We start from the raw sequence: 24,078 nt of genomic DNA on the forward strand, positions 1-24,078 counted from the left end.
ATTTTATTTTTTTATTTTTTTATTTAAAATATTTATATTCTGCCGTCCCCATGCTCAATATACTCTACTCCATAAAAACTAATGTAGGACAATATGGAGTCAGATAGTGTTTGACTTACTATAACCAACCAACCAACCAACCAACCAACCCACTAACAGAGTATAAACAAGTGATAACTATTTGCACTAAAGTGCATACAGTGCTGAAAGCACCAGAAACAGGGGGGGGGGGGAAAGAGTCAATAAAAATTGATAAATATATGGGCTCGTTTGAAATTAGTTTTCAAGCATGTGTTCTTTTGAAATCTATGTTGTTGTTTTTTTTAAAGTGACAGAACTGTGGATTAAGCGAGGGAATCTAATATACAGCTAAATTCACCGTACTTTCTTATTGACTTGGATAGGTTGGAAATATGGTGTCCCTTCTTCACATAACCTCTTCACATTTTCTGGTGTAACTGCATTTGCCGCAGGCTTTCTACTTTCTTGCTGTCTCATTGATCTCACCACATAAAGTGTGAGTTACAAATTCTTGCGCAGTTGAGAAGATGCTCTGGGGAGCCCTGACTGGCAAACTGCTGCTCTTCTTGGCACTGGGAACAATGCCACATATATAACCCCAGACTATGGTATAATTCTATGGAGCAGTTTTTGGGTGTTATTTTGATAAGTGTCAAGCAAGTCCAAAAAAATATGGAGAACAGTAAATTCCCCAATACAATCCTCAAAGTCTGTTGTTGCTATTTTATCCAGTTATGAATCTAGGGAGGTCCTGCAAAGAGCTTCCCTTGGTGACTTCATGTTGCATATTTGACAGTGAGTCTGAAGCAAAAGCATATTTCATAGCTTGCTCTCTTGCCATCCATGTGCGTTCTTTCCAAACTTGTACACTAACCTCCTGTCCACTCGTTCCAAAATACCAGTTTTATAATAGTATCTGCAACAACAAAATTGAAGTTGGACTTAGAAACAGCTTTAACATACAGTAATATGTTAAATGTTTTACTATGCTAGTGTGTAAAACAGCAGCAGTCAATAAGACATTCTTTTTGAGAGACCACTCTAGTCTTCTGGCAAAAGGGAACTTGCACACATACAGCACAGTTAAACTGCTCAGAGTTCAACACTTTCCCAGACACCTTGAAGTTCAACTCCCTCCTTTTGAAACACTGTGCATTACATTTGTTTTCTTAAGAAAACAGTTCAGAGTCAAATTCCAGGATTGTTGCCAAGGGAAATGGTAAGGTAATAGTATTAAGTGGCATATTCATTGGGCAGGTTGGCAAATGATCTGTTGACTAGTTGACTAATGTCTCATTATCCCCATTTGTTCTACTCACAGATTTGGCAACATGATCCTATCTCTAATCAAAAGAGCCGTAGCTGTGTCTCATGACCTTTGCATTCTACAGCATAAAAAATAATAATATTTGGAACAAGTTAAACTGTGAAATCAGCTGCCTTATATAATACCGATTAAATTAATAGCTTACCTGAGTGCTCTGCTTAGTTTTTCATAGGTCATTCTATCATTTTTCTTTCTTTGCCCCCACATCTTTGCTAGAGCATCTGATTTAACAACTCGAAAGATGCCTTGGTCTCTGTCTTCCCATTCCAGAATGCCACCGTTCTCCTCAGGAGACAGGAGGAGGTCTCTTACAAATTCCCACAAGTGAGAGCTCTGTAGACCTTCAAGAATTAAAAGCAGCACATAGATTTTACTAGAAAAACTCATTTCAGAAGCAAGGCTGTCAGGGTTTTGAGAAAACAAAATTAAAAAAAATCCTTCCAGTAGCACCTTGGAGACCAACTAAGTTTGTCATAGGTATGAGCTTTCGTGTGCATGCACACTTCTTCAGATGCACAGTGTATTTGAAGAAGTGTGCATGCACACGAAAGCTCATACCTATGACAAACTTGGTTGGTCTCTAAGGTGCTACTGGAAGGATTTTGTTATTTTGTTTTGACTGCATCAGACCAACACGGCTAACTACCTGTAACTAGGGTTTTGAGAATTCCATTTGAGTAGGAGGACAATGAGAAGGGGACTGGCACACTACACTGCAAATCTGTGGAGCAAGCTGGCATTGGTCATTACAAAAATAACCATGCTTGGCTGGAGATAGTGCCAAACAGCATTTGACTAGACCCCCCTTTAGGTGTCACCCTAGGGACTTCTGAAGACTAAATGGTAATAATGCCACTGAGCACATGCAAAATGCCGTTTCCTCACTACTGTGTAGAAGCCACAATCGGTTCTCAAATATCAGCAGTGACAACTAGGACCTGTAACAAATGTGGAGTGCTTCTGTTTAGTGTTCGAGCCATCAATCATACTTTCAGGATAATACATTCACTTGGTTTCCTCTTGGTTTTTATACTATTTTCTCCTGCAAACCCCCCCCCCACATATGGACATTCAGAATTCTGGGCATTCTCAGTCACCACTGGGCTATTTCTGAATATTTTTACCCCCTTATTTTCCCCTAAATATTTTCCCCCACTTTTGCAAACCTTCATCTTCTACCAACCACGCTGATACCTCTTTTTCATTTCTCAGTACCTTCATTTTTTCAACACAGCTGTTGGTATTAATATTGATTCATCTCATTTATCTATCACTATTCAGTGGTACCTTGGGTTACAGATGCTTCAGTTTGTACGTTTTCGGGTTGCGCACCGTGCCAAACCTGGAAGTACTAGAACAGCGCTGCGGGTTGCGAACGTGCCTCCCGCACGGATCACGTTCGCAACCCGAGGTTCCACTGTACATACCGTATTTACTTGAATGGAATGTGCACCATTTTGGCCAAATGACCTCACAAAAATTAGGGTGTGCATTAGATTTGATGGTGCCAGCAAATACTTTTTTTGTTTTCAAGGTTTTGAAAACTGAGGTTCGATTAGATTCGATGGCGCATTACATTTGCATAAATACAGTACATAGATATATACAATGTACAATATGATTATTATGGCATTCTCATTGCTTATGGGTTGATACCCAGGTGTGCTTGAGTGTTGACACTTCTATTGAAATTAACTGTTGAGCTCCCCACCCCCATGAAGCTGGAAAACAAACAATTTAATGAAATGAAGGAACTATGAGTGTGCATGAGTCATCATCTCTTGAGTTCAAGGAGGTTTACGGCTGCAGGAAGCTAATGTTGATAATTTCTGCTTAACCTCTTCTATTCCCCAATTCTGAACTTGAAATGCAATGGCCCCACTTCAGATTTTAGTAAGAGGAGTCTGTATGCGTACATAGTAAACTCAGATTTTGCTCTGCTATATTTGAGACTAAATTCCAAAATCAGATCATATAATAAGAGCTGTTTTTTTTTAAAAAAAAATCTTGTAACATTTACATATATATACACACACACATACACACACACACACACACACACACACACACACACACACATATATATATATATTGAAAAACCAGCTCTGAGCGACTTTGCCCTAGTCAGCACAGCTATTCATGCACACGGAAAACTGATACAATCACCATTTCACTTCAGAGCTATTCATATATTTTATGCATGTGACCCAATGCCTCCACTCCTACTGACTAGTAGCAACCGGTGTGGTTGGGTGGAGCTGTGGAGCTGCTTTGCTGATACTGATGCCTCTGTTGCTTGCCAGGATGGGGCAGGGCCACCCAGGTGCACTGATGGCCCCACCCTTGCTTCTGCCCTGTTTCACCCCATACCATACACGTAAACAGCAGCAATGCCAAGAGGGCGGCTCCACAGCTCCACCCCGCCACAAACGCCACAGCTGATAGCTTCCAAACCAATTCTTCCACCGATCCTTTGGATGCTATTCATACCCTGTCTTTATTCATTTTTGTTTGTTCAGCATTCTTCCAAACCATCCTCTGACTCCCTTATTTTTTTTATTCTCAGGCTTCTCAACTGCTCCACCCCTTCCTCTGCTTCATTTCTCCTTCTAACTAAATGTAGAGTTGTCATTTTTTAAAAGAGTACAGTGGTGCCTCGCTTAACAAATGCCCTGCTTAACGAAATTTCCGCTTAACGAAAGGATTTTTCGAGCGGAGGTTGCCTCGCTAGACGAATTCGTTTTTCAAAAAATTCGTCTAGCGAATCGCGGTTTCCCATAGGAATGCATTGAAATTCAATTAATGCGTTCCTAAGGGCAATTTTTTTTAAAAAAAATTCAATGCATTGCTATGGGATTCGCTAGACAAATTTTTCGTTATAAGAAAAGACCCGTGGAACGAATTAAATTCGTCTAGCGAGGCAGCACTATAGAATTCCCTCGTGAGAGGAATAAGTAAACGTATGGAGCTTTTCCCACAACTGGGCTGCAGTGATTTTGTAGCTGTTGTGTCTTGAAACTGCTAGTAAAAAACAGGAAAAGCCTAGTTAGACATGGCTGCTTCTTCATCTTTGGACCTTCAAGGCCTACAACACCTGCTTTTTGAGTTTATTCTCTAGTAGCAACCTGAAAAGGTGTTTGTCTCTTGGATACTAGGAGTGCCACCTGGTGGCTGTGTGATGCTGCGAGCATTGCACTAGGTAACTATTGCTTATATACAGGTATGAGAACTGGAATAAACATTAAAACAAAAACAAGCACCGTTTATGCAGACTACACCGTTTATGCAAACAGCGACATTTTATATGACGTTTCAAAGGCTATGGCAGAGGTATACCTACTTGTTCTGCTGTGACTTTGAAACTCTTGGCTCTTGATGCCACCTGTCCTCAAACATGCCTCATCAATATCTGGAAAACATTTATTTTTTTAAAAAAAGCATGGACATAAATAAATATGGATGAATTTCAGGGTCGGGTGACAATGTGACTTAAAGAGGTCAAAGTGTTCACCTAATAACATTCCATGTGATACTAAGCCAACATGGGTCTGTGATTTATCTTAGAATAAAAATCCAACTTTAACATAAAGATAAAGCAAAATGAATTATTAACCAAAAGCTGGACAATTAGCTAAACTGGCAGCCAAAAAAGAGAGAGAAGTACATAAGATAGCAGTGTCCAGATTTCAATTATCTAAAAACATGGTTATTTGGAAACACAGTGTGTCCTGATTGTATCTCTGTGTAAATAGTGCTGCTTCTACCTACAGTATAATCAGAAGGCCATAGTTATGGAGTATTGTAGGCAGTGTCAAAGTTCATTATTGGACATTGGCACCTCTGTGCTGCTCTTTAGACCGATCTTAGTGTTGATGCAGATTTTCCTCTCTCTTTTTTTGCAAGTGCTGGTGTTTGTTTGTTTGTTTGTTTGTTTTTGCATATGCATGGGAAAGCACATTGTAAATCTATGGGTCTGGTTTCTAAGAGACTCGCACAACTGAAAACCACAAAATATGATATTTACTCAGGTCTTTGGTCATGTCCCATTTATTTATTTAATAGCATTTCCAAAGTCTGTCCAAAGTGGCTTGCAACAAATAAAAAGAGGAAAGAAAAAGAGGAAACTTCAAAAATCAATAAAAACGGAACAAAATAACTACAAACGCTTCAGGCGATCAGAACATTGGTCTAGGCAGAAATCCCCAAAAGCCTGACCAAAAGGGGTATCAAATATTGCTCAGTTCCAGAAGGAATTGTTCCATAGCCTCAGGACCATGCTGCAAGGGCTCTGCTTCCAGTGTCAAATTTCACAGAGCACAAATATATGCAAACTAATGCAGGGCTTATTTGATGAACAAAGATGGCAGGAAGATCAAGGACCAAACTAGCAATTGTGATAAATGCTCTTTTTTGTTGTTGCATTTTATGTGGGCATAAAAAGAAGGAGGGGGAGGGGGGGAGGAGGAGGAGGAGGAGGAGGAGGAGAAGAAGAAGAAGAAGAAGAACAAGAAGAAGAAGAAGAAGAAGAAGAAGAAGAAGAAGAAGAAAGAAAGAAAGAAGAAGAAAATGAACATCAGACATACAAATAGGGAGATTAGCAGCTTTGTAGTAGATGGGGAGGTTTTTTAAACCCTTTCCTCCCTTGCTGCATTTCTGATAAAAATACATTGGATCTTCTTTCTTCAACAGGAGGAACAATTTTCATCACCACTACAGAAGGTGAAGAAAGGGATAAATTCCATTTCTCTGCCTATTCTCATCCAAAAATGATCTTGTGCTCCTGCTAGTAGCTGGTATTTGTATTTAAAGTGTATGTTAAATACAAAGATGCGTTTTAATGTCACATCTAAGTATGGCCTATGGATCCCAGACCATGGATCCCAGACTGTGTAAACTTTCATAGGCATAAACAAACAACTTGAATTGGACCTGGAATAAGTGCTTCAGTAAACTATACAGTTGTCATAACCAAGGCTGCACATGTTCCTTTTTCTGGACATTTAACAGGAGACAGACTAGCAATTTTGCGCCAACTGATACTTTTTTAGTCTTAAATAAAGCCCCATATAACAACACATTATAGTAGCCAACATTGGAAATTTCAGTTATTGTGGGCAAAGTTCCTATCCTATCAGAAGGTTGGAGGTTCAAATTCCCACAAGGAGTGAGCTCCTATTGCTCTGTCCCAGCTCCTGCCAACCTAGCAATCTGAAAGCACCCCAGTGCAAGTAAATAAATAGGCGGGAAGTTAAATGAGGTTTCCGTGCGCTCTGGCTTCCATCATGGTATTCCGTTGTGCCAGAAGCGGTTTAGTCATGCTGGCCACATGACCTGGAAAGCTCTGTGTGGACAAATGCTAGCTCCCTCGGCCTGAAAGCGAGATGAGTGCCACAACCCCATAGTCGCCTTTGACTGGACTTAACCCTCCAGTGGTCCTTTACTTTTTACCTTATTCCTGCACAACAGATTTAATTGCCAGATTGTTGTTCTATGTACCACACAACTTGCTTAGCAATCTATGGTATTTAAAACAATGTGTGTGGGATTATTGTTTTCATTAGTTATGTATTTTTGTGGGTTTTTTTATTGTAAAGCATCTGTGATCCACGGATGAAGAGTGGTATAGAAATTTAATAAATATTAATAATAACTAGGCTCTTCAATTGTTGCCATATTTCACTCTCCAGGACAGTATCTCCTCCAACTTTCCTGGATTCAGTTTCAGTCTATGTGTCCAAATCCATTTGATCACAGCTCATGAGACATAGAGCTAGGTGTCATAAGTACAGTGATCACACCCAGCTTCAAAATTCCCAGTGGTTTCATTCGCATAGATTCTAAAGAACATTGGGAAGAGCGCTGAGCTTTCAAACACCAGATGTTAAATTTCATGGGACCTGGTTTATCTCTCCAGTGGTCACCCTGCGAGTTCTCGTCCCTGTGGACTGCTGTATGTTGAAGCTGCAGTTACGGCTTTTAGCTATGAGCTTTCACTCCTATCTAGGAAAACACACACTTTAAAAAAGTTTACTTACAATCTTTTTCAGATGACTTTGTATCTTCATTGTCATGAAAGAAGGAGACACCTATAGAGAAAACCATAAAAGTTTTTAATAATAAATGTCTGTATTGAGATTTTCGGTACATTCACTGCATTAAAAAACCCAAACCCTGATTCAAAACAGACTCTTAAAACTACAATACTTGTGCCACTGTTGTAGCATTTCAGACTGCTCCCTTACACATCATCAAAAAACCTAGTTTCCCTTGTATATTCCCTTTTTAATTTCCATGTCCCTGTTCCCCTGTCCCAATCTTGTCCACCTGCCTACAGCACAAGATCTGATTTTGTAAAAAGGTTTATTCTTGTGTTAACATTCACTTTCCACTTTGTTTTCCCCACACTGAGTGCATGTACATACATGCCCAGACCAAAGTGTGGTTCAGTGCAACACATAAATCTCTGTGGATGTTGTCAGTTCAATGCCTTGTGCAAATATTATCAGTCATAGTCAGAATGAAACAATCATACTCTGATTAAATCTTTCGTGCACTGACCATGAGCCTTGATGTTTTGTAGGATGAAATACAGGTATTCACCACAAATGCCTGCAGCATTTAGAAACTCCTCTTGGGTCATGCCACACAGTTGTTGGCCATTGATGTTAAAGTGGGAAAATGAAATACAGTTGGCATCCAGTTTGTATTGATCACAACAAAATTGTAGCCACTCGCATACGTTGTTTCTCGTCCAGTATTCAGGGTGAACAGATGTCCAGGAAAAATCAGAACCTGCCACAGTGCAATGAAGAAGAAAAAAGCAGTACATTTAAACTGTGGACAGTTTATTTTAGACATCAAAAGTTTCAATGGAAACACTGCGTTAACAAACATTGTTTAAGATTAGTTCCAATATCTTTGTGCAAGGATCACAATCTGTGGCAATGTTCTATTTTCATAAACAGATAACGGTATATCACACTTGTATAGAGTCGCCTTATAAACTGGGAAATTCTGGTGATGTCCTGGTGGTGATGGTTAAATTGGCAAATGTAAATATCCAGGACTTTGTCTGCTCCCCATTGGAAGTGCTCAACAACTTTTTGAACAATCACCCCCCAAAAGCTGAGCAACTGTGTCTGGATTTTAACTTCTTGAAATATGGCAATCCTACACTTGTGCAGCAGGAGAAATTCTGTTCCTAAGCTGGTAACATTTGGGGTGACTGGCAATAGCTACATGAGCAGTGTTGCATAATGTATTATGGGGCATAGAAATGGGAAGACAGTGGGATGGAATAGGGCAAAACCGAGGCAAAAATGACAATTGAGGCACAGTGTTTATTCAGAAATTCACAATCCAGTTCCCTTATTCACTCACTGATTATTCTTTATCCAGACATTTTATAACATCTGAAAAGAGCTCTAGCCAATCAGTATTGGAGACAAACTATCAGACTAGATTGTCTGATCAAGGAAGGCAACATGTATGCTTATCAAGATTTATTAATCCACTTGGACCTAGCTTTAGCAGGAAATTGATTTTAACAGTAAATCTGTTTTTCATGATCAATGTGTTATGAATCATGATTCCTGTTTCATTGCTATGAAATGGACTTTTCTCTCTCTATAAAATACATTTATCTCTATATTCTCTACAGTGTTTGTTGTCTAAAGCTTGAAGAGACCAAATCAACTGCTTTTCTGATGTTGAAATGTATTAACCTTGAAATGCTTTAGTGATTGTTTCTAAAACCTTGACTTGATGGAGATAAATATCAGCTTTGCTAGTAATAAAAATGCTAAGGCATGTTCCTTTCTTTCATGAATGATTCTTGCCAGGTCTAGTTTAGTCTTCTTGATTGCTTTCACTTCTAAAAAGCTCAGATTATTTTTTTTTGAAGTCAGAAAACACTCTGTAGAGGTGATTATGTATTTAATCAGTCTGACAAATATGGCAACTTTAAATCTAGTGTCTTCTCATTTATTTTCATAGTCTTTTGTACGTTAACACTTTTGAGGGAAGAATCTATATCACCTACTTTTACAGTTGGGCAAGAATGTATAGCAATAGTGACTTCAAGTGTGTGTGGAATCATAGGCATGCAACACAAAATGTAGAATACCAGGATAACAGTATGATAAAATGCTGAATGAGAGCAATGGCAGGAGAGGGCTACTGCTTGAGGTTTTATTTACTAATTCTGCCACTGGGGAATGGGTCTCTATGAAGAACCTTGTTGCATTACTGAATTGGATTTTAAAAATTATCTGGTGGGAATTCAAAGCCACTATCAACACATTTGGTGAAATCAATTAATTTATGCACTGTAATTTTATACCTACAGCTAAAATGGTGCTATTAAGTATTTTCAGAAACGAACTTCAGGACACAGTGCACAAGTCATAGATTGTCTTTCTTTCACTAGCAGAAATAATATAAATAACACTCCAGCGTAAGAGTTTGGATCCTCCTACAACAGAACACCTCATGAGAAGAGAAGAATCCTTGGAAAAGACCCTGATGTTGGGAAAGATTGAGGGCACTAGGAGAAGGGGACGACAGAGGATGAGATGGTTGGACAGTGTTCTCGAAGCTATGAACATGAGTTTGACCAAACTACGGGAGGCAGTGCAAGACAGGAGTGCCTGGCATGCTATGGTCCATGGGGTCACGAAGAGTTGGACACGACTACACGACTAAACAACAACAACAACACAACAGAACAATGGTATAGACAAATATTGTCCTAACAAAACAAATTCATACAATAAGTGACAAGATCCAGCTTCTTTTATGGATGATTGGTATTCATCTAATTTCTGGATTTATTCTACTACATTAGTTGTTCTGCGATGTTTTCCCAATGCTACTACATTATTGCTGCTGGTATGTGTGTCCCTGAAAAAGTGCTTTAAAAAGAAAAGAAAAGGTGTGAACGTGGCAAAAGAGTGCAGCATCCAAATTGGCCACCATGATCTCGCAAGGAAAAAATGGGATGTCCTGTTTTTTTTCGGGGACACTTGGCGGGTATGGGATTGCAGCTGGAAGTTACAAAATATGCACTGACTGGAAATAAAGTAGTATAGCTGCCAAAAAGTTTTGCAGGCACAAATAGTATTGAGAGTGGGATTGTGTGTGACTGCCCTGATAGCACCATGAGCTAAAAAATCATGAATGTGCAGTAAAAACGATATCTGGAAGGAACCTAAGACTACATACAGGTCAAACAATTCATCAGGTCAACATTGCATAAGGAAGACTTCTACTGCAAATGGTACAGTAGTACCTTGTTGTGAGTCCGGCCCGCTTAGCATCCATTTCGTGGAACGTCCATGGCAAACTCGGAAGTACTGGAACAGATTACTTCCGGGTTTGCTGCACACGCAGAAGCGCAAAACCACTCATGTGCGTGCGCAGAGTAGTGCTTTGGCAAGGGTCCCTTTCGTCGAGCGTCCGGGCCTCCGGAACGGATCCCGGACTCAAAACAAGGTACCACTGTATATTGCTTTTCATTAGTCATTGGAGCTTGGCTCTGTACAGGCTTTTCCAAGCTTCCAACAGGTAGCTAGGTGAGAGAGTTAGGTGAAGGTGTTGGCTGGTCTAGCTCACATGGGAACAGAACATCAGGCTGCTCCTTCCAGCCAATCCGGATTTCTGAAGAAACAGGAAGTGAACTTACTTCACCCTCTTTTTTCTCTTGCAAAAGCAGTCCAGTTGTCTACAAGGCCCTGCTGAAGCAAAGAAGAACAGAAACTTGCACATTCTCATCCTCAGCTCCTGGACTTGTGTATAGCCTGTAATTCTGACCTGGCCAATTTGTTTACCGTGACAAACTCAGCAGGGATTGGCTGTTGTCAATCTTAGTTTCTTGACATAATCATTTAATATTTGTAAATGATGCATCACAACCTAATGTTTGTAAAAAGTAGCCTAAAGTTTATGTGGCACTATACATATGCTGTACACAGAGCTCACAATTTAAACAGAAACAAAAAATGAAAAACATGTTTACAGAAGAAGCAACCTTAGTGAAGTTAAAATGAGAATGGGAAAATTTTTTTTTGAAAGGGGAATCTGTTCAGTAGCTAATATGAAGATTAAGGAATAATTAAAAAAGGACCCAAACCATGAGGGAGGAAATGAAATTTTAAAAATAATTTTCTGAAAAGCAGATATATGTGAAATAGCCAAGAGGCAAGAGCTGCATGTAAGGAGTCATCCAAAAAGCAGAAGGAACACAAAGATTAGAAGAGCACCAGAGGCAGATTTAGGGGAACGCGACTAGTTTGGTTGCACTGGGCGCAGAGCCTCGGGGGCACCAAAGCTATGCTGTAGAATGGAAGGCGAGAGGTGGAGGGGGGTCACCAAATGTTGGAGTACAGGGCGCTGCTAAAATTTTAGAAACCAAGGTCTGCCACTGAGAGCATAAGGGAATGGCATTTTAATGAAATAAAAGGATGTGTTAAGAGAACAAGAAGGGAAATAAAGCAGAAACCATGAAGATAGACACAAGCGGGGAAGGACACCAAGAGGCTTAAAAGTCAGAAGATGATGAAGTTAAGCTTGAAATAGTATAAAAGAAGAAACCAACGAAGAGGAGTATGTGAACAGGAAGTTATCCCCCTATGCAAATTGTTGATGTGGGCTTTATAGGGCCATAGCACATGGTAAAGAGTTGAGCACCACTACTCTCCAGCCTAAGGTCCTGATCTAGATCTCCCCCAACAATTTCTATAGCTCCCCCCCCCGAACAACCCTGGATTTTAGGGCACAGATATGAAGCAAATATATTATCTAGTTTGCCCTTCAGTATGCAGAACAATTTAGCATAAACGTAAGAAACATACAGGTAGTGAAAACATAGGGAAATACTTCTGGGAACAGCTCAGTTTTTGGAATAAGAATGGACCTGGATGTTATATGAGGCCTGGAGGTGCCATTGTTCATCCAATTCCCTTTTGCTTTTATGTTTTTTATAGTGTGAGATGTTATAATGCTGTGTGCCTCCCCCTTCTCACCAGCCAACGATGTGAGTATAAGTTGGGAGATGCACAGCACATATTAAACTCCGTTCAGTCATGAGACAAATAAGAGGCTGTGCTTTCTCCTCTGCCCCCACTGTTGTGCTGCTCTGAAATTCAGTTGTAACTTCCATGGTGGGGAGCCTCCCTGTGTGATTTAGATCCTTGAACTACTCCATCTGAGAAAATGCAGCGGAACATTTGATCAACTGGCATGAGCAGTGCAATGACAGGCGCAGGTCACATTAAGTAAATCAGTTCTTTCCTCTCTGTGCAAGAGCTAGTAGTGTGTTGGGTAAGATTTTACAAGGGAAAGCAAAGAAAGAGAAATGAGCTGACAGTAGCTCTGCACCTAGTCAGGCTGAACCTATAGTTCTGCTCTAAGATGCCTGAAGAGATGGTGGAATCGGCTACTTACTAGGTTCCCAAGAAAAGGTTAGCCAGGCTTCTCTTGCGGATTTCTAAGGCATAGATTTGTATTTCTTTGCATAGGGCTTGACCAAGATAATCATCATCTCCCTTTTAGCTCTTTGATTGCATAATTTACACGGTAAGCTGCCTGTTCAGCTACCAGACTGTCAAGCAAATAAGCATATTTTCAAGGACTGAACCTAAAATGTCTTACATATACAATTAAAAAAGGTAAAGAATGAAAGCAACAAATATTTATTTGCAATTTAAAAAAATGGATACAGTTGTCAGTGAGCCAGGTCTCTGCACAATAAATGAACAAGGGCAGTGTATCTGAAAAGACGGTCAGACACAGAATATTACATCACTGGAAGACATATTTATTTGGGTAGAGGATGTTTTGTTGTGGTTGCAGCACCATTCAAATTATTAAGTAAAAGTAGCAGCTGGCAGTTACTGTGTTGAGTGCTTGTTAACGGAGCACCCACCTGTTAGGTGATCAAATGGAGGGTAGTTTTCTTCAGGTGCTCCAAACAGTTCTGACCAAGACATCAGGGATTCACATAGCATTGTGTTTGGCAAGAAGGTACTGTGGCTTACGGAGTCCAGCATCATCCTGAAATATAACATTATTATTCTCATTGGTTAATTCCTACACATGCAACCACCACAACAATAGTTCCCCAGTGCATAGTTCCCCAACTCGATCCTCTACCAAGTAAGATTGACCACTCATGCCTTGAACTGATATATATTCTTAGTAGACTTGCAATAACATGTCACGTTAAACTATAAACAACAGTGCCACAGCACCATTGAAGGCCTTCGTTGGCAGCCCCAGACAGGAGGTACAGATTCTGAGCTTTCATTTTTAAAGAAAGGTAAGTCTCTTTCCCCCTTAGAAAGAAAGTTGTGAAGCAAAATGTGCAGGCGCACCTCTAGCAATTTCTGTGAAATGAGCCAGCCTGGCTGCTTTTGTCTCTTTTTAGCCAATGAATGAAGTCAGAGCTGTGATTGATAAGTCAGTTGTTTGGACACCAGCCAGTGAAAATTCATGGAATCCTGAGAAGCCTCCCTTCCCCTTTAGTACTCTGGGGTCATCCAATAAATCTGAATGGTGGGAGATTCAGGGCAGACAAAAGAAAATACTTCTTCACGCACTGCATAATGAAATTTCTAATAAGATGTAGTAACCAACTTGGATGGCTTTTAAAAGGAAACGAGATACATTCATGGAGGATAAGGCTATCAATGACTGTGAATCATGATAGCGATAGTTTAACTCCAATAGCAGCAGCAGTGTGCATCTATGTACCAGTTGCTATGGAACAATAGTGAGAGGGTACTATTGTACAGTGGTACCTCGGGTTACAGACGCTTCAGGTTACAGACTCCGCTAACCCAGAAATAGTACCTCGGGTTAAGAGCTTTGCTTTAGGATGAGAACAGAAATCGCGCGGCGGCGGAGCAGCAGCAGTGGGAGGCCCCATTAGCTAAAGTGGTACCTCAGCTTAAGAAGAGTTTCAGGTTAAGAACGGACCTCCAGAACGAATTAAGTTCTTAACCCGAGGTACCACTGTACTCATGTTGGTAGGCTTTCCATGGCAATGTGGTTGGCCAGTTTGGAAACAGAATGCTTGGAAACAGAAAAGATGGGCATTTGGTCTGATCCAGCAATATGCTGCATTTTGTTTGCATGGAATCATATACAGTATACACTTCTCTGAGCTTTTTTAAAAAGGGAAGAATTTCTTGTAGTCAAAAGCAAGTATAATGCATGAAAACTTGCCTTTGACTATAGCTGCCTTGAAACCAGAGCATTTTGCTCCATTTCATCCATTCCCTAGGCAAACAAAATAACTTATTTATCTATAAAAATATTTACCGGTATATACTGCTTTATCATAAAAAAATATTGCTCCAGTTCATAACAAGCAATTTAAAAACATAAAACCAAACAATACCATCATAAAAAGCTAAGAACAAGCCAAAAACAAAAATAAATTAAGAGCAAACACCTGTAGACCGTTCTGGAGGATGTAATCTTAGTTTCCTGCATAGGGCCTGCAGAATAGAAAAGTTTTCAGCAGGCGTTTGAAAGTTGGCACAAAAGGGGCTCTCTGAATCTCTATTGGCAGAGTGTTCCAAACGGGGTCCTGAAATGGGCCTCATCAACTCAGTGAATGACCAAAGGCACTCCTGGATTAGAAACTTTGACATTCCACCCAATCAGGTAGATATTACAACTCTACATAGTCAACGCTTTAGTTAGTTAGTTACTGGTAGTTAGTTAGTTAGTTAGTTATTGTTATGGTTCTCGGCCAGCATAATAGTCAACTATTAGTCAATAGTGAACTGCCCTGGGATCTTTGGATGAAGGGTGGGATACAAATTTAATAAATAAAAATAAATACAATTGAGAATGAGAGCAAGTTAATAAATAGGCTAACTTTCTGTCAAAACAAAGTATCTATACTTAAAAAGTGACAGCTTTTGCCCAGACCTCTTCATACTCAGAAAATTTCAGCTCTTTGGTAGGTTTGATCCCTGACATCTCTCTTAGATTGTCAGGCATAGTCAATGTCAGGGTAAAACAGGTAAAAGGAGGTAGTACAAAATGTAAGGATATGTATTTTGTTATACCATCCCTTGGCAAAGAACTGGATGTTGAATTGTCTGGTTCAATTAATTTCACTTATCATACAATAAGAGAGATGTGAAATAGACTGAAGGAAGGAAACGACTTTTTGCATAGAGCCAAGACTAATATGCAGGACACCCTCACTAGATTTTCCTGGATCTTAATTAGCTATATAAATAATAATAATAATAATAATCATAATCATCATTTAAAGAGAAGACAAAAACACTCAAGGTGCACAGGGCTTACTATTTGTCAAGGAATATGCTGAGGTTAAGCATGTATGATTCAAGCTACGGGAAGAAATGAACAACTATTTGAGTTACAGCCCTGTCTCACCCACAACCCGTGGAGATCAGTTAACACCTTTAGTTGAGAAAGAAAAGCTGTTCACTGAGATTTTGAAGGGAACTTTATTATGGCTTTTGACACAAATTCAGCCCACTGTCTGTTCCATCTCAGATTACAATCATTTCTGAGGAAAAGAGAAAATTGTACCGGGAGAATTCTGAGTCATCCTAGAATGTGGCTTATCAAATACGAGCTGATGTTTGACAAAAGCAATACATCAAAGAGGGATTGCAAATTTACATTTTCTCTGAATGGTCACTTCCTTCCCTGCAATGGAAGTTGTACACAAGTGGATTTTCATGTGAAAATGAGGTGGCAAATTCACTTTTTATTTTGGCAGCCCAGGTTAAATGTTCGAATCAGCCCTTATTCTCAGATTTAATGAATGCAATTGCTCTTCCTGCTGTTCTAAGGAATCTGAATGGTTTCAGGATTCCTGTTGCCATAGATATATGCATTTGACATTGGCTCATTATTCATTAGCACACCCTTCATTCAAAGAAATCTGCCAGAAATGACTAGCTGAACCTCACTGGTGGATTCAAATTTTGCTTTTTTATTATTATTAGCATTTCCAGGTGTGAGGCTGCTAGTGCTTTATAAGGTGGAAATAGCAGTTCATACTTAGTTTGGCAACTGAAGCTAAGCTCTATCTACCTTTATGGAAGTTAATAATATTGTATGTTAGAATTATAACTGAAAGGCAAAGTGACCTTAAACATTTGACTTTAAACCTTTCTATTACTGCTATTACATGGGACCCAGGTGGCGCTGTGGGTTAAACCACAGAGTCTAGGGCATGCTGATCAGAAGGTCGGCGGTTCGAATCCCTGCAACGGGGTGAGCTCCTGTTGCTCGGTCCCAGCTCCTGCCCACCTAGCAGTTCGAAAGCACGTCAAAATACAAGTAGATAAATAGGGACCGCTCCGGCGGGAAGGTAAACAGCGTTTCCGTGTGCTGCTCTGGTTTGCCAGAAGCAGCTTAGTCATGCTGGCCACATGACACGGAAGCTGTCTGCGGACAAACGCTGGCTCCCTCGGCCTATAGAGCGAGCTGAGCGCCGCAACCGCAGAGTCGGACACGACTGGACCTGATGGTCAGGGGCCCCTTTACCTTTACCTTTATTACTGCTGTTAAACCTTTCTATTGCTATTATATTTGGGGGGGCACACACACTGTGCTCCTTCTGGGGTAGTTTGTCCACTTTTGGTCCCTACCCTGCACTCAGTTCTCACCTGGGGCACCTAGAAGCTGTTATCATGTGACAGCGGCCACACCCTGGCCAGCTAAACCAGGTGAGGGTAGCCAATGGGTCTCAAATGCTCCGTGAGCTAGGAACTTCCCTGCATGCAAAGACAGGCTCCAGCAGATTGAGCAGACGAGACCAATAGTGGGTCCAATGGTCAAGAAGACAGTTTTTGCACATGCTGTAGAGGGAACTGAGGGGCAAATGGGGCTCATCAACCCGTCAAGGTAGCCCTTTTAGGAGAAGGAAAACTTTGATCCTAAATCTCCACTTCCCTTAAGGATATCTTCAGGAGGAGAATTGGCTGTACCCTACACAAATCCAGAGTGGAGTCCCTAAAATGGCAGGATGACACCTTGTACACCTCCTTACGGCAATTCCTGCAGCCAAGATGGTGCCGTGAGGGTGGTCTTGTTGTCTGGGCTGCCCAGGACCTCCATATACACTGCCCAGGCAAGGTCAGTTTGATGCAGCTAACACAGCGGTTTCACTTCACCCCCAGAGGCACAGTCCATTGTCTCTCAAGACAAATGGATGCCAGCAACAACTTCTTTATCCTACATTGGATGTTCTTATGTGGCAAACACTAGTTGCCAAATCAACAGTAAATTACTTGCTTACTCAATTTTTAAACTGTTTACTTCCTTCTAGATGAAGTTTCAATTAGGGCTGAGCAAAACTTGCCTCCCCAAATTCCCCATACTATTTGTGGGTGGCAAAATGGGGGTGGGGGTGGGGAATTTTCAGATTATGAGGACATTTACCCACAAAGCTCACTTCTGAGAAATTTTGGCTCACATAATGTTGAATGACACTCTGTTGTTAGTTCATATTGGAGGATGAAGGAAGCAATGAGTTAAGAGAGCATAAACTCAGATACACAATTTACTGTATACATTTGTATTTGTAAGTGCCAAGGACTTTGTAAGTAATAGTACCGGTAATATCTATTGTTACACATAAACGGTTATATATAAAATAGCCTTCAACAGAGCAAATCTGACCCAAACCAAATTAAATAGTCCTCTCTCCTCAAATTCTTTGTCTATGACAATTACAAGACTGGTAATCTGTACTTCAAACCTAGAAGAATACGGTAGGCAGCAAAGATAACTGAAGCAGCACGACATTTTAACAAGACTGAATGGAAGTTCCTAGCCTTAAATTGTATTCCCCCACCTGTCTTCCCCCACTTCAGAAAAAAAAAAGATATACATACACAAAAGCAGGCTGCCAAACAAGGTGACGATTGCCAGTGTGAGCCACAACCAATTTATCCTGGAACCTTGACTTGGCTATCATAAGCTTAAGAAAAATGGTTTCTTGGCCCCCTGCTCTATTTCCAGCTCCTTATTTGTATTTCTAATAAAATAATTATTGGGAAAAGTCTGTAACAACAATATAGTTTTTGGAGTAAAAGGGATACAATACAACAAGGTGATTGTTAAAATTGCATAATCAGGAATCATATGGTTTCCTGGCAATTACTTTTTAGATCACATTTGCAATATGAATCTAAATGCACCACTTCAAAAACAGTTCCATGGAACTCAGCAAACAATTAGACAGTATACATGTACAGGATGAAAAAGGAAGGAAGAATTAATTTTATATATTTTACAATTTTGCCAATATACTTCAACATTATATCTGTTAATTGAAGGAATACTCAGAAATAAAATCAAAATGAGGTTTCTGAAACCATTTTAGTTTCTAAAAAGTAGAATTTTGCAAGACTAATGAAGTCTCCTTTATAACTAATATTCCATATATTCTATATATTCCAGATACTGTATTCTATTATGAAAAAGCTGGCCAATATCCGTCCAAAGTTTTAAGCACTGTTATGCCTCACTCATTTCAAAAAGAGAATTAAGCATGTTCTTTAAATCTTTTCCATTGAATCCAGAGGGATTTAAACATGTGGGGCACCTTTGGGAGAAGAAATGGCTAAGGAGTAAACCCTACATAAATTCAGAGAGGAGTTTCTAAGATGGTTGTATTGTATGCCTCCTTCCGAAAACTCTTGCAGCCAAGTTAGTGCCAAATGTATTGTTCTGCTTTGGATCATATCAGTGAGGCTGAGATGGAATCGTTGTCTGGGCATCCCAAACTCCCTGCCCAGGGTTGCAGATGGGAGAGGTCATTTTGGTGTTGCTAACACAGCAAAAACATTGTGTGAAACAGCAGTTACAAGTTACCGGTCTTTGCAGACACAGAAGGCATTGTGATTTTCCCGTGGTTTGACTTCACCCCCCAGAGACATACTCCATTGTCTCTTGAGATAGATGGATGCCAACAAAAATGTGAAAAAGATTGACTGGATCATTACCAAAATAAAATACCACTAAACCAGTGAATAAAATTTCTTCTGGAATCATCCTTTACTACAGACACCTCAGCATCTGATGGATTATCACGACCCTGGTTCTTTCTTTGCTTCCACTGGCAAATGGTCAAAGTGTATTGTGGTTGGAAACACGTATTCAAAGTTATATTACTGTTATTGTTCAGACCCACATATATCTCCTAGAAAATTCAAGCATTGCCGTATTTAGATTAAGCTTTGCGTGTTTCTCTTGAATCTACGTATTTTAAGGATAGCTTTCTTACCAGCAACCACCACCAGAGGTCTCAGCAGTACAAAAGATAACATTTATTTACAGAAGATCTCAGCAATGCCTTCCACACCCACTAAATTGATAAATTGGTTTATGGTGTCGATCCTAGATAAAAACACACATTTGCATGTATTTGTTTGTAATCTGATTTGCAGGATTAATTATTTTTATACACCAGGCCTCAGCACCATTCATTAGAACGATGAAGATTTGAACATTACCAAGTGCTGTGTTCCCTCGTGTACAACAAAATTCATTCTTGGAGACCAGTGGCAAGAGCGGAAAGTTCTTTAATGAATATTTATAGCCTTGCCTTGCCCTTGCCATCTTTTCTTAAAAGGAAGTCTTACTGTTTTCAATGGAACCTGCTCCCAGTCACAAGAAAGTATGCATAAAATAATAATAATAATTTATTATTTATACCCTGCCCATCTGGCTGGGTTTCCCCAGCCACTCTGGGTGGCTTCCGACCGAATATTAAAAACAGTACAGCATCAAACATTTAAAACTTCCCTAAACAGGGCTGCCTTCAGTTGTCTTCTAAAAGTAAAATAATTGCTTATTGCCTTGACATCTGCTGGGAGGGCGTTCCACAGGGCGGGTGCCATTACCGAGAAGGCCCTCTGTCTGGTTTCCCTGCAACCTCACTTCTTGCAATGAGGGAACCACCAGAAGGCCCTCGGTGCTGGATCTCAGTGTCTGGGCTGAATGATGGGGGTGGAGACGCTCCTTCAGGTATACAGGACCGAGGCCGTTTAGGGCTTTAAAGGTCAGTACCAACACTTTGAACTGTGCTCGGAAACGTTCTGGGAGCCAGTGTAGATCTCTCAGGACCGGTATTATGTGGTCCTGGCGGCCACTCCCAGTCACTAGTCTAGCTGCCGCATTCTGGATTAATTGCAGTTTCCGAGTCACGTTCAAAGGTAGGCCCACGTAGAGCGCATTGCAGTAGTCCAAGCGGGAGATAACCAGAGCATGCACCACTCTGGCGAGACAGTCCGCGGGCAGGTAGGGTCTCAGCCTGCGTACCAGATGGAGCTGGTAGACAGCCGCCCTGGACACAGAATTGACCTGCACCTCCATGGACAGCTGTGAGTCCAGAATGACTCCCAGGCTGCGCACCTGGTCCTTCAGGGGCACAGTTACCCCATTCAGGACCAGGGAGTCCTCCACGCCTGCCTGCCTCCTGTCCCCCAAAAACAGTACTTCTGTCTTGTCAGGATTCAACCTCAATCCGTTAGCCGCCATCCATCCTCCAACCGCCTCCAGGCACTCACAGGCACAGGCAGTCTTAACATTCTTTTAATGGTCTTCAGCATAAAAATTAGACTGGGTGCCATGATAGAAGCGCTCCTGTGTTGTGTTTGCTGTATGACAAGAGCACGAAGTGCATCAGACGTTGGTTCGGTTAAGAGCTTGAACAGATTAACGTTGCCAGCCTGGCAAGGGTGGCAGTTAGGGCAGAAAACACCGGTGACAGGTGATTTGCACTGCTCAGTTGATTTGCACTGCTAACACCACACTGCACAGGAACCTCCTTTAAGACCCTTCAGCTAAATAAATAAACAGAGCTTACGTGCTGCTGGGAGTGCTTATTCTCTTCTCAAGGAATTGTTAGATCCAAAAGCAGGTCTCCAAAGCCAAGAGGCTTTCCGGCTCTGCGAGTCGTACACTGGAAGGAAGGCCACCTGCGGTTCTGTGATATATGGAACACACTCCAGACAGGTCTGTTTGGTTTTTCAGGTTCTTATATACACACCCCCTTTGATGACAGTGATAATACACAGTGTGACACAGCTGAAAGGAGAATGAGAGTAAAAAAAATGGGCTCTTAAGTTCACAACAGTTTCATTTTTAACCCCCTTCTCTTTATAAAACAGGCGGGTTTTAGGGGTTATGAGAGGTAGGCAAGGCCCCTGATGTTTTGAATTGTGTCTGATCTTTATAAAGCTAATGGAGTTGCAGCATTTCACTTCTTTTTTAAAAAAGTAGTTATTACATTTAATTCACAGACCTAGAAGTAGTTCACACATCAAAAGGCTGGCTACTTATTATTAACATAGCAGAACAGGGCAAAATGCTTCCCAAATTGTGGGCTGGGTTGTTTGTGAGAATTTCCCCAGAGGTGAGGAGTCAGAACAAGTGTAAAATACATGATTTTCTAGGTGACTTTCTTTCTTTTTTATTAATTTTTTCCAATTAAACACATTTAAACAAAAACAAAACATTCAACCACAAACACAACAACACATAATAAACACAAAATTTCCTCTTCTTAACATCTAATCAATTATTACAATTTACTTTGCTCTGCCGAGCTTTGACTTCCCTCCTTCCCCCCATTCGGTTTTCTTATCCACTCCTATCTCACATTTCCTTTATTCCTTCTACTTAAAGTCAATTCGTAGGATTTATTTGAATCCTGCAAGTGTCTTTAAACTTCTACAGTTCTTCTCCATATAATCCACAAATTTACTCCAATCGTTTTGGAACCTTGACTCTCCCTGGTTTCGGATCCTGCTAGTCAGTCTTGCTAGTTCCGCATAGTCCATCATTTTTGTCTGCCACTCTTCAATCGTTGGTAACTCCTGAGTTTTCCATTTTGGGGCTAACAAAGTCCTAGCCGCGGTTGTCGCATACATAAATAATACTTGATCTCCTTTCCTATGAGTCCTAATAAAAAAGCCTCCAGTTTTTGGGAAAGGTGTATTTAAAAATCTTTTTCAGTTCATTGTATATCATTCCCCAAAATCTTTTGATTTTTTTGCATGTCCACCACATATGATAAAATTCACCATCCTTCTCTTTACATTTCCAGCATGTTTTACTACTCATCCTATACATCTTAGCCAATTTTTCTGGTGTTAAATACCATCTATACATCATCTTCAAAACATTCTCTTTCAGGGCAGTACATGCAGTAAATTTCAATGTTTGATTCCATAATTTCAACCACGCATCATATTCAATATTATACCCAAAATCTTTTGCCCATTTTATCATCACGTCTTTTGTCAGTTCATCTTTCGTATACCATTCTAACAACAAATCATACATCTTAGACAATACTTTTGTTCTGCCTTCCAACAATTCTATTTGAAATTTGGACCTTTTGTCTTCAAAACCTATTTTTTAATCATTTATAAACACATCATTTACTTGGTGATATTGCAGCCATCCAGTCAGAAATTCTTTAATTTCATCATAGGGTTTCAACTTCCATCCCTTTTCTGATTTCATCAATATTTCCTCATAAGTGGCCCTCCTCCCTTCCATATTTATCTTTTTAACCGTCAACACCTCCACTGGTGAGATCCACCATGGGGTCTTAATTTCTAACAGCGATTTATTACTTTCCCACACCTCTTATAAAGTCCTCCTTATCACATGGTTTGTAAAACCTTTATGAACTCTTTTTTTATCATACCAAAGATATGAGTGCCAACCAAATCTGTTGTTGAATCCTTCAAGATCTAATAAATCTGTATTTCCCAATGTTATCCATTCTCTTAACCAACAGAGACAGGACGCCTCATAATATATCCTCAGGTCTGGCATGGAGAGTCCACCTCTTTCTTTTCTATCCACTAAAATTTTATATTTTATTCTTGGTTTCTTCCCCTGCCAGACGAATCTCTGTAAGTCTTACAGAGATTTTCTAGGTGACTTTCTGGGTGACTAGGTGTTAGGAATAAGAGGTGCTATTTGAAAAAGAAAGCAAAGTTTCTTTGAAGTTTTAGTTTAGTAACTAGTCTGTTAAACACCAGACTACAGTGACAGAGAAGGAACAGAAAAAAATTGAGTTCCAAATTAAAACTTAGTAAAATTAGTTTGGCCAACAAAACTTTAAGGCATTCAAAGGATGCAGAGTATTCGCCACAGCTGCCCCCCCCTTTTGCTGTAAATTATTCATTATCAAAAGGTCTCAAATATAACTGTTACTGAATTAAAAATGGCAGATATCTGTACTATTGAAGTCATTCTTTTTTGCTCTGTACCCTATTATTCTTGAAAATAAATAAAAATATACCAAAAAAGGTCTCAATTGATTTTCATAACTGAAATGTTTTGTAGTTGACTGACAGAGTAAATTCTGTAGACTGTAAATGGTCATGTACAATCTATACAGCAGGTGAAAAAATGAGCTAACCCAGTGCCAATTATGCCCCAGAACCAGGACTCCCACAGGTAAGCTCCCCCAGCAGCTTCAAGGAGGAGATGGATCCAGCCCATCATGTGTCCTGTGACGTTTTGTGAGCACTGGGGCCTCTCTCCTTCTGAGCTCAGAGGCATAGCTGCCAAGTTTTCCCTTTTCTCGCGAGGAAGCCTATTCAGCATAAGGGAAAATCCCTTTAAAAAAGGGATAACTTGGCAGCTATGCTCAGAGGAGACACATGTGCCACCTGACTCTGATGAGCTCAAGAGAGCTCTGAGGA

The 24,078-nt window shown here is 40.3% G+C and overlaps 1 protein-coding gene across 1 annotated transcript; it reads right to left on the reverse strand.

Annotated features, from left to right (window-relative positions):
- Positions 1-250: 250 nt before the first annotated feature.
- On the reverse strand, positions 251-21,439 carry ELF5 (E74 like ETS transcription factor 5). The gene is made up of 7 exons (XM_035116495.3): positions 21,219-21,439; positions 13,272-13,399; positions 7,907-8,140; positions 7,384-7,434; positions 4,689-4,757; positions 1,494-1,689; positions 251-937 (listed from the first exon to the last, which is right to left on the reverse strand). Exons 2-7 carry the CDS (start codon positions 13,396-13,398, stop codon positions 841-843), a joined length of 774 nt encoding a protein of 257 aa, XP_034972386.3. The 5' UTR covers position 13,399; positions 21,219-21,439; the 3' UTR covers positions 251-840.
- Positions 21,440-24,078: the final 2,639 nt, after the last annotated feature.

This window comes from Zootoca vivipara, chromosome 1 (genome assembly GCF_965207765.1).
Source record: "Zootoca vivipara chromosome 1, rZooViv2.hap1.1, whole genome shotgun sequence".
Lineage (NCBI taxonomy): Eukaryota > Metazoa > Chordata > Lepidosauria > Squamata > Lacertidae > Zootoca > Zootoca vivipara.

What these genes read in the sequence shown, in the direction of transcription:
- ELF5 (XM_035116495.3), bottom strand. Translation starts at nt 13,398, where the DNA reads ATGATGCTGGACTCCGTAAGCCACAGTACCTTCTTGCCAAACACAATG. An exon ending in TCCATTTGATCACCTAACAG is followed by an intron (nt 8,141 to 13,271) that starts GTGGGTGCTCCG and finishes GCACTGTGGCAG; the next exon opens with GTTCTGATTTTTCCTGGACA. An exon ending in AAAGTCATCTGAAAAAGATT is followed by an intron (nt 4,758 to 7,383) that starts GTAAGTAAACTT and finishes AATGTTTTCCAG; the next exon opens with ATATTGATGAGGCATGTTTG.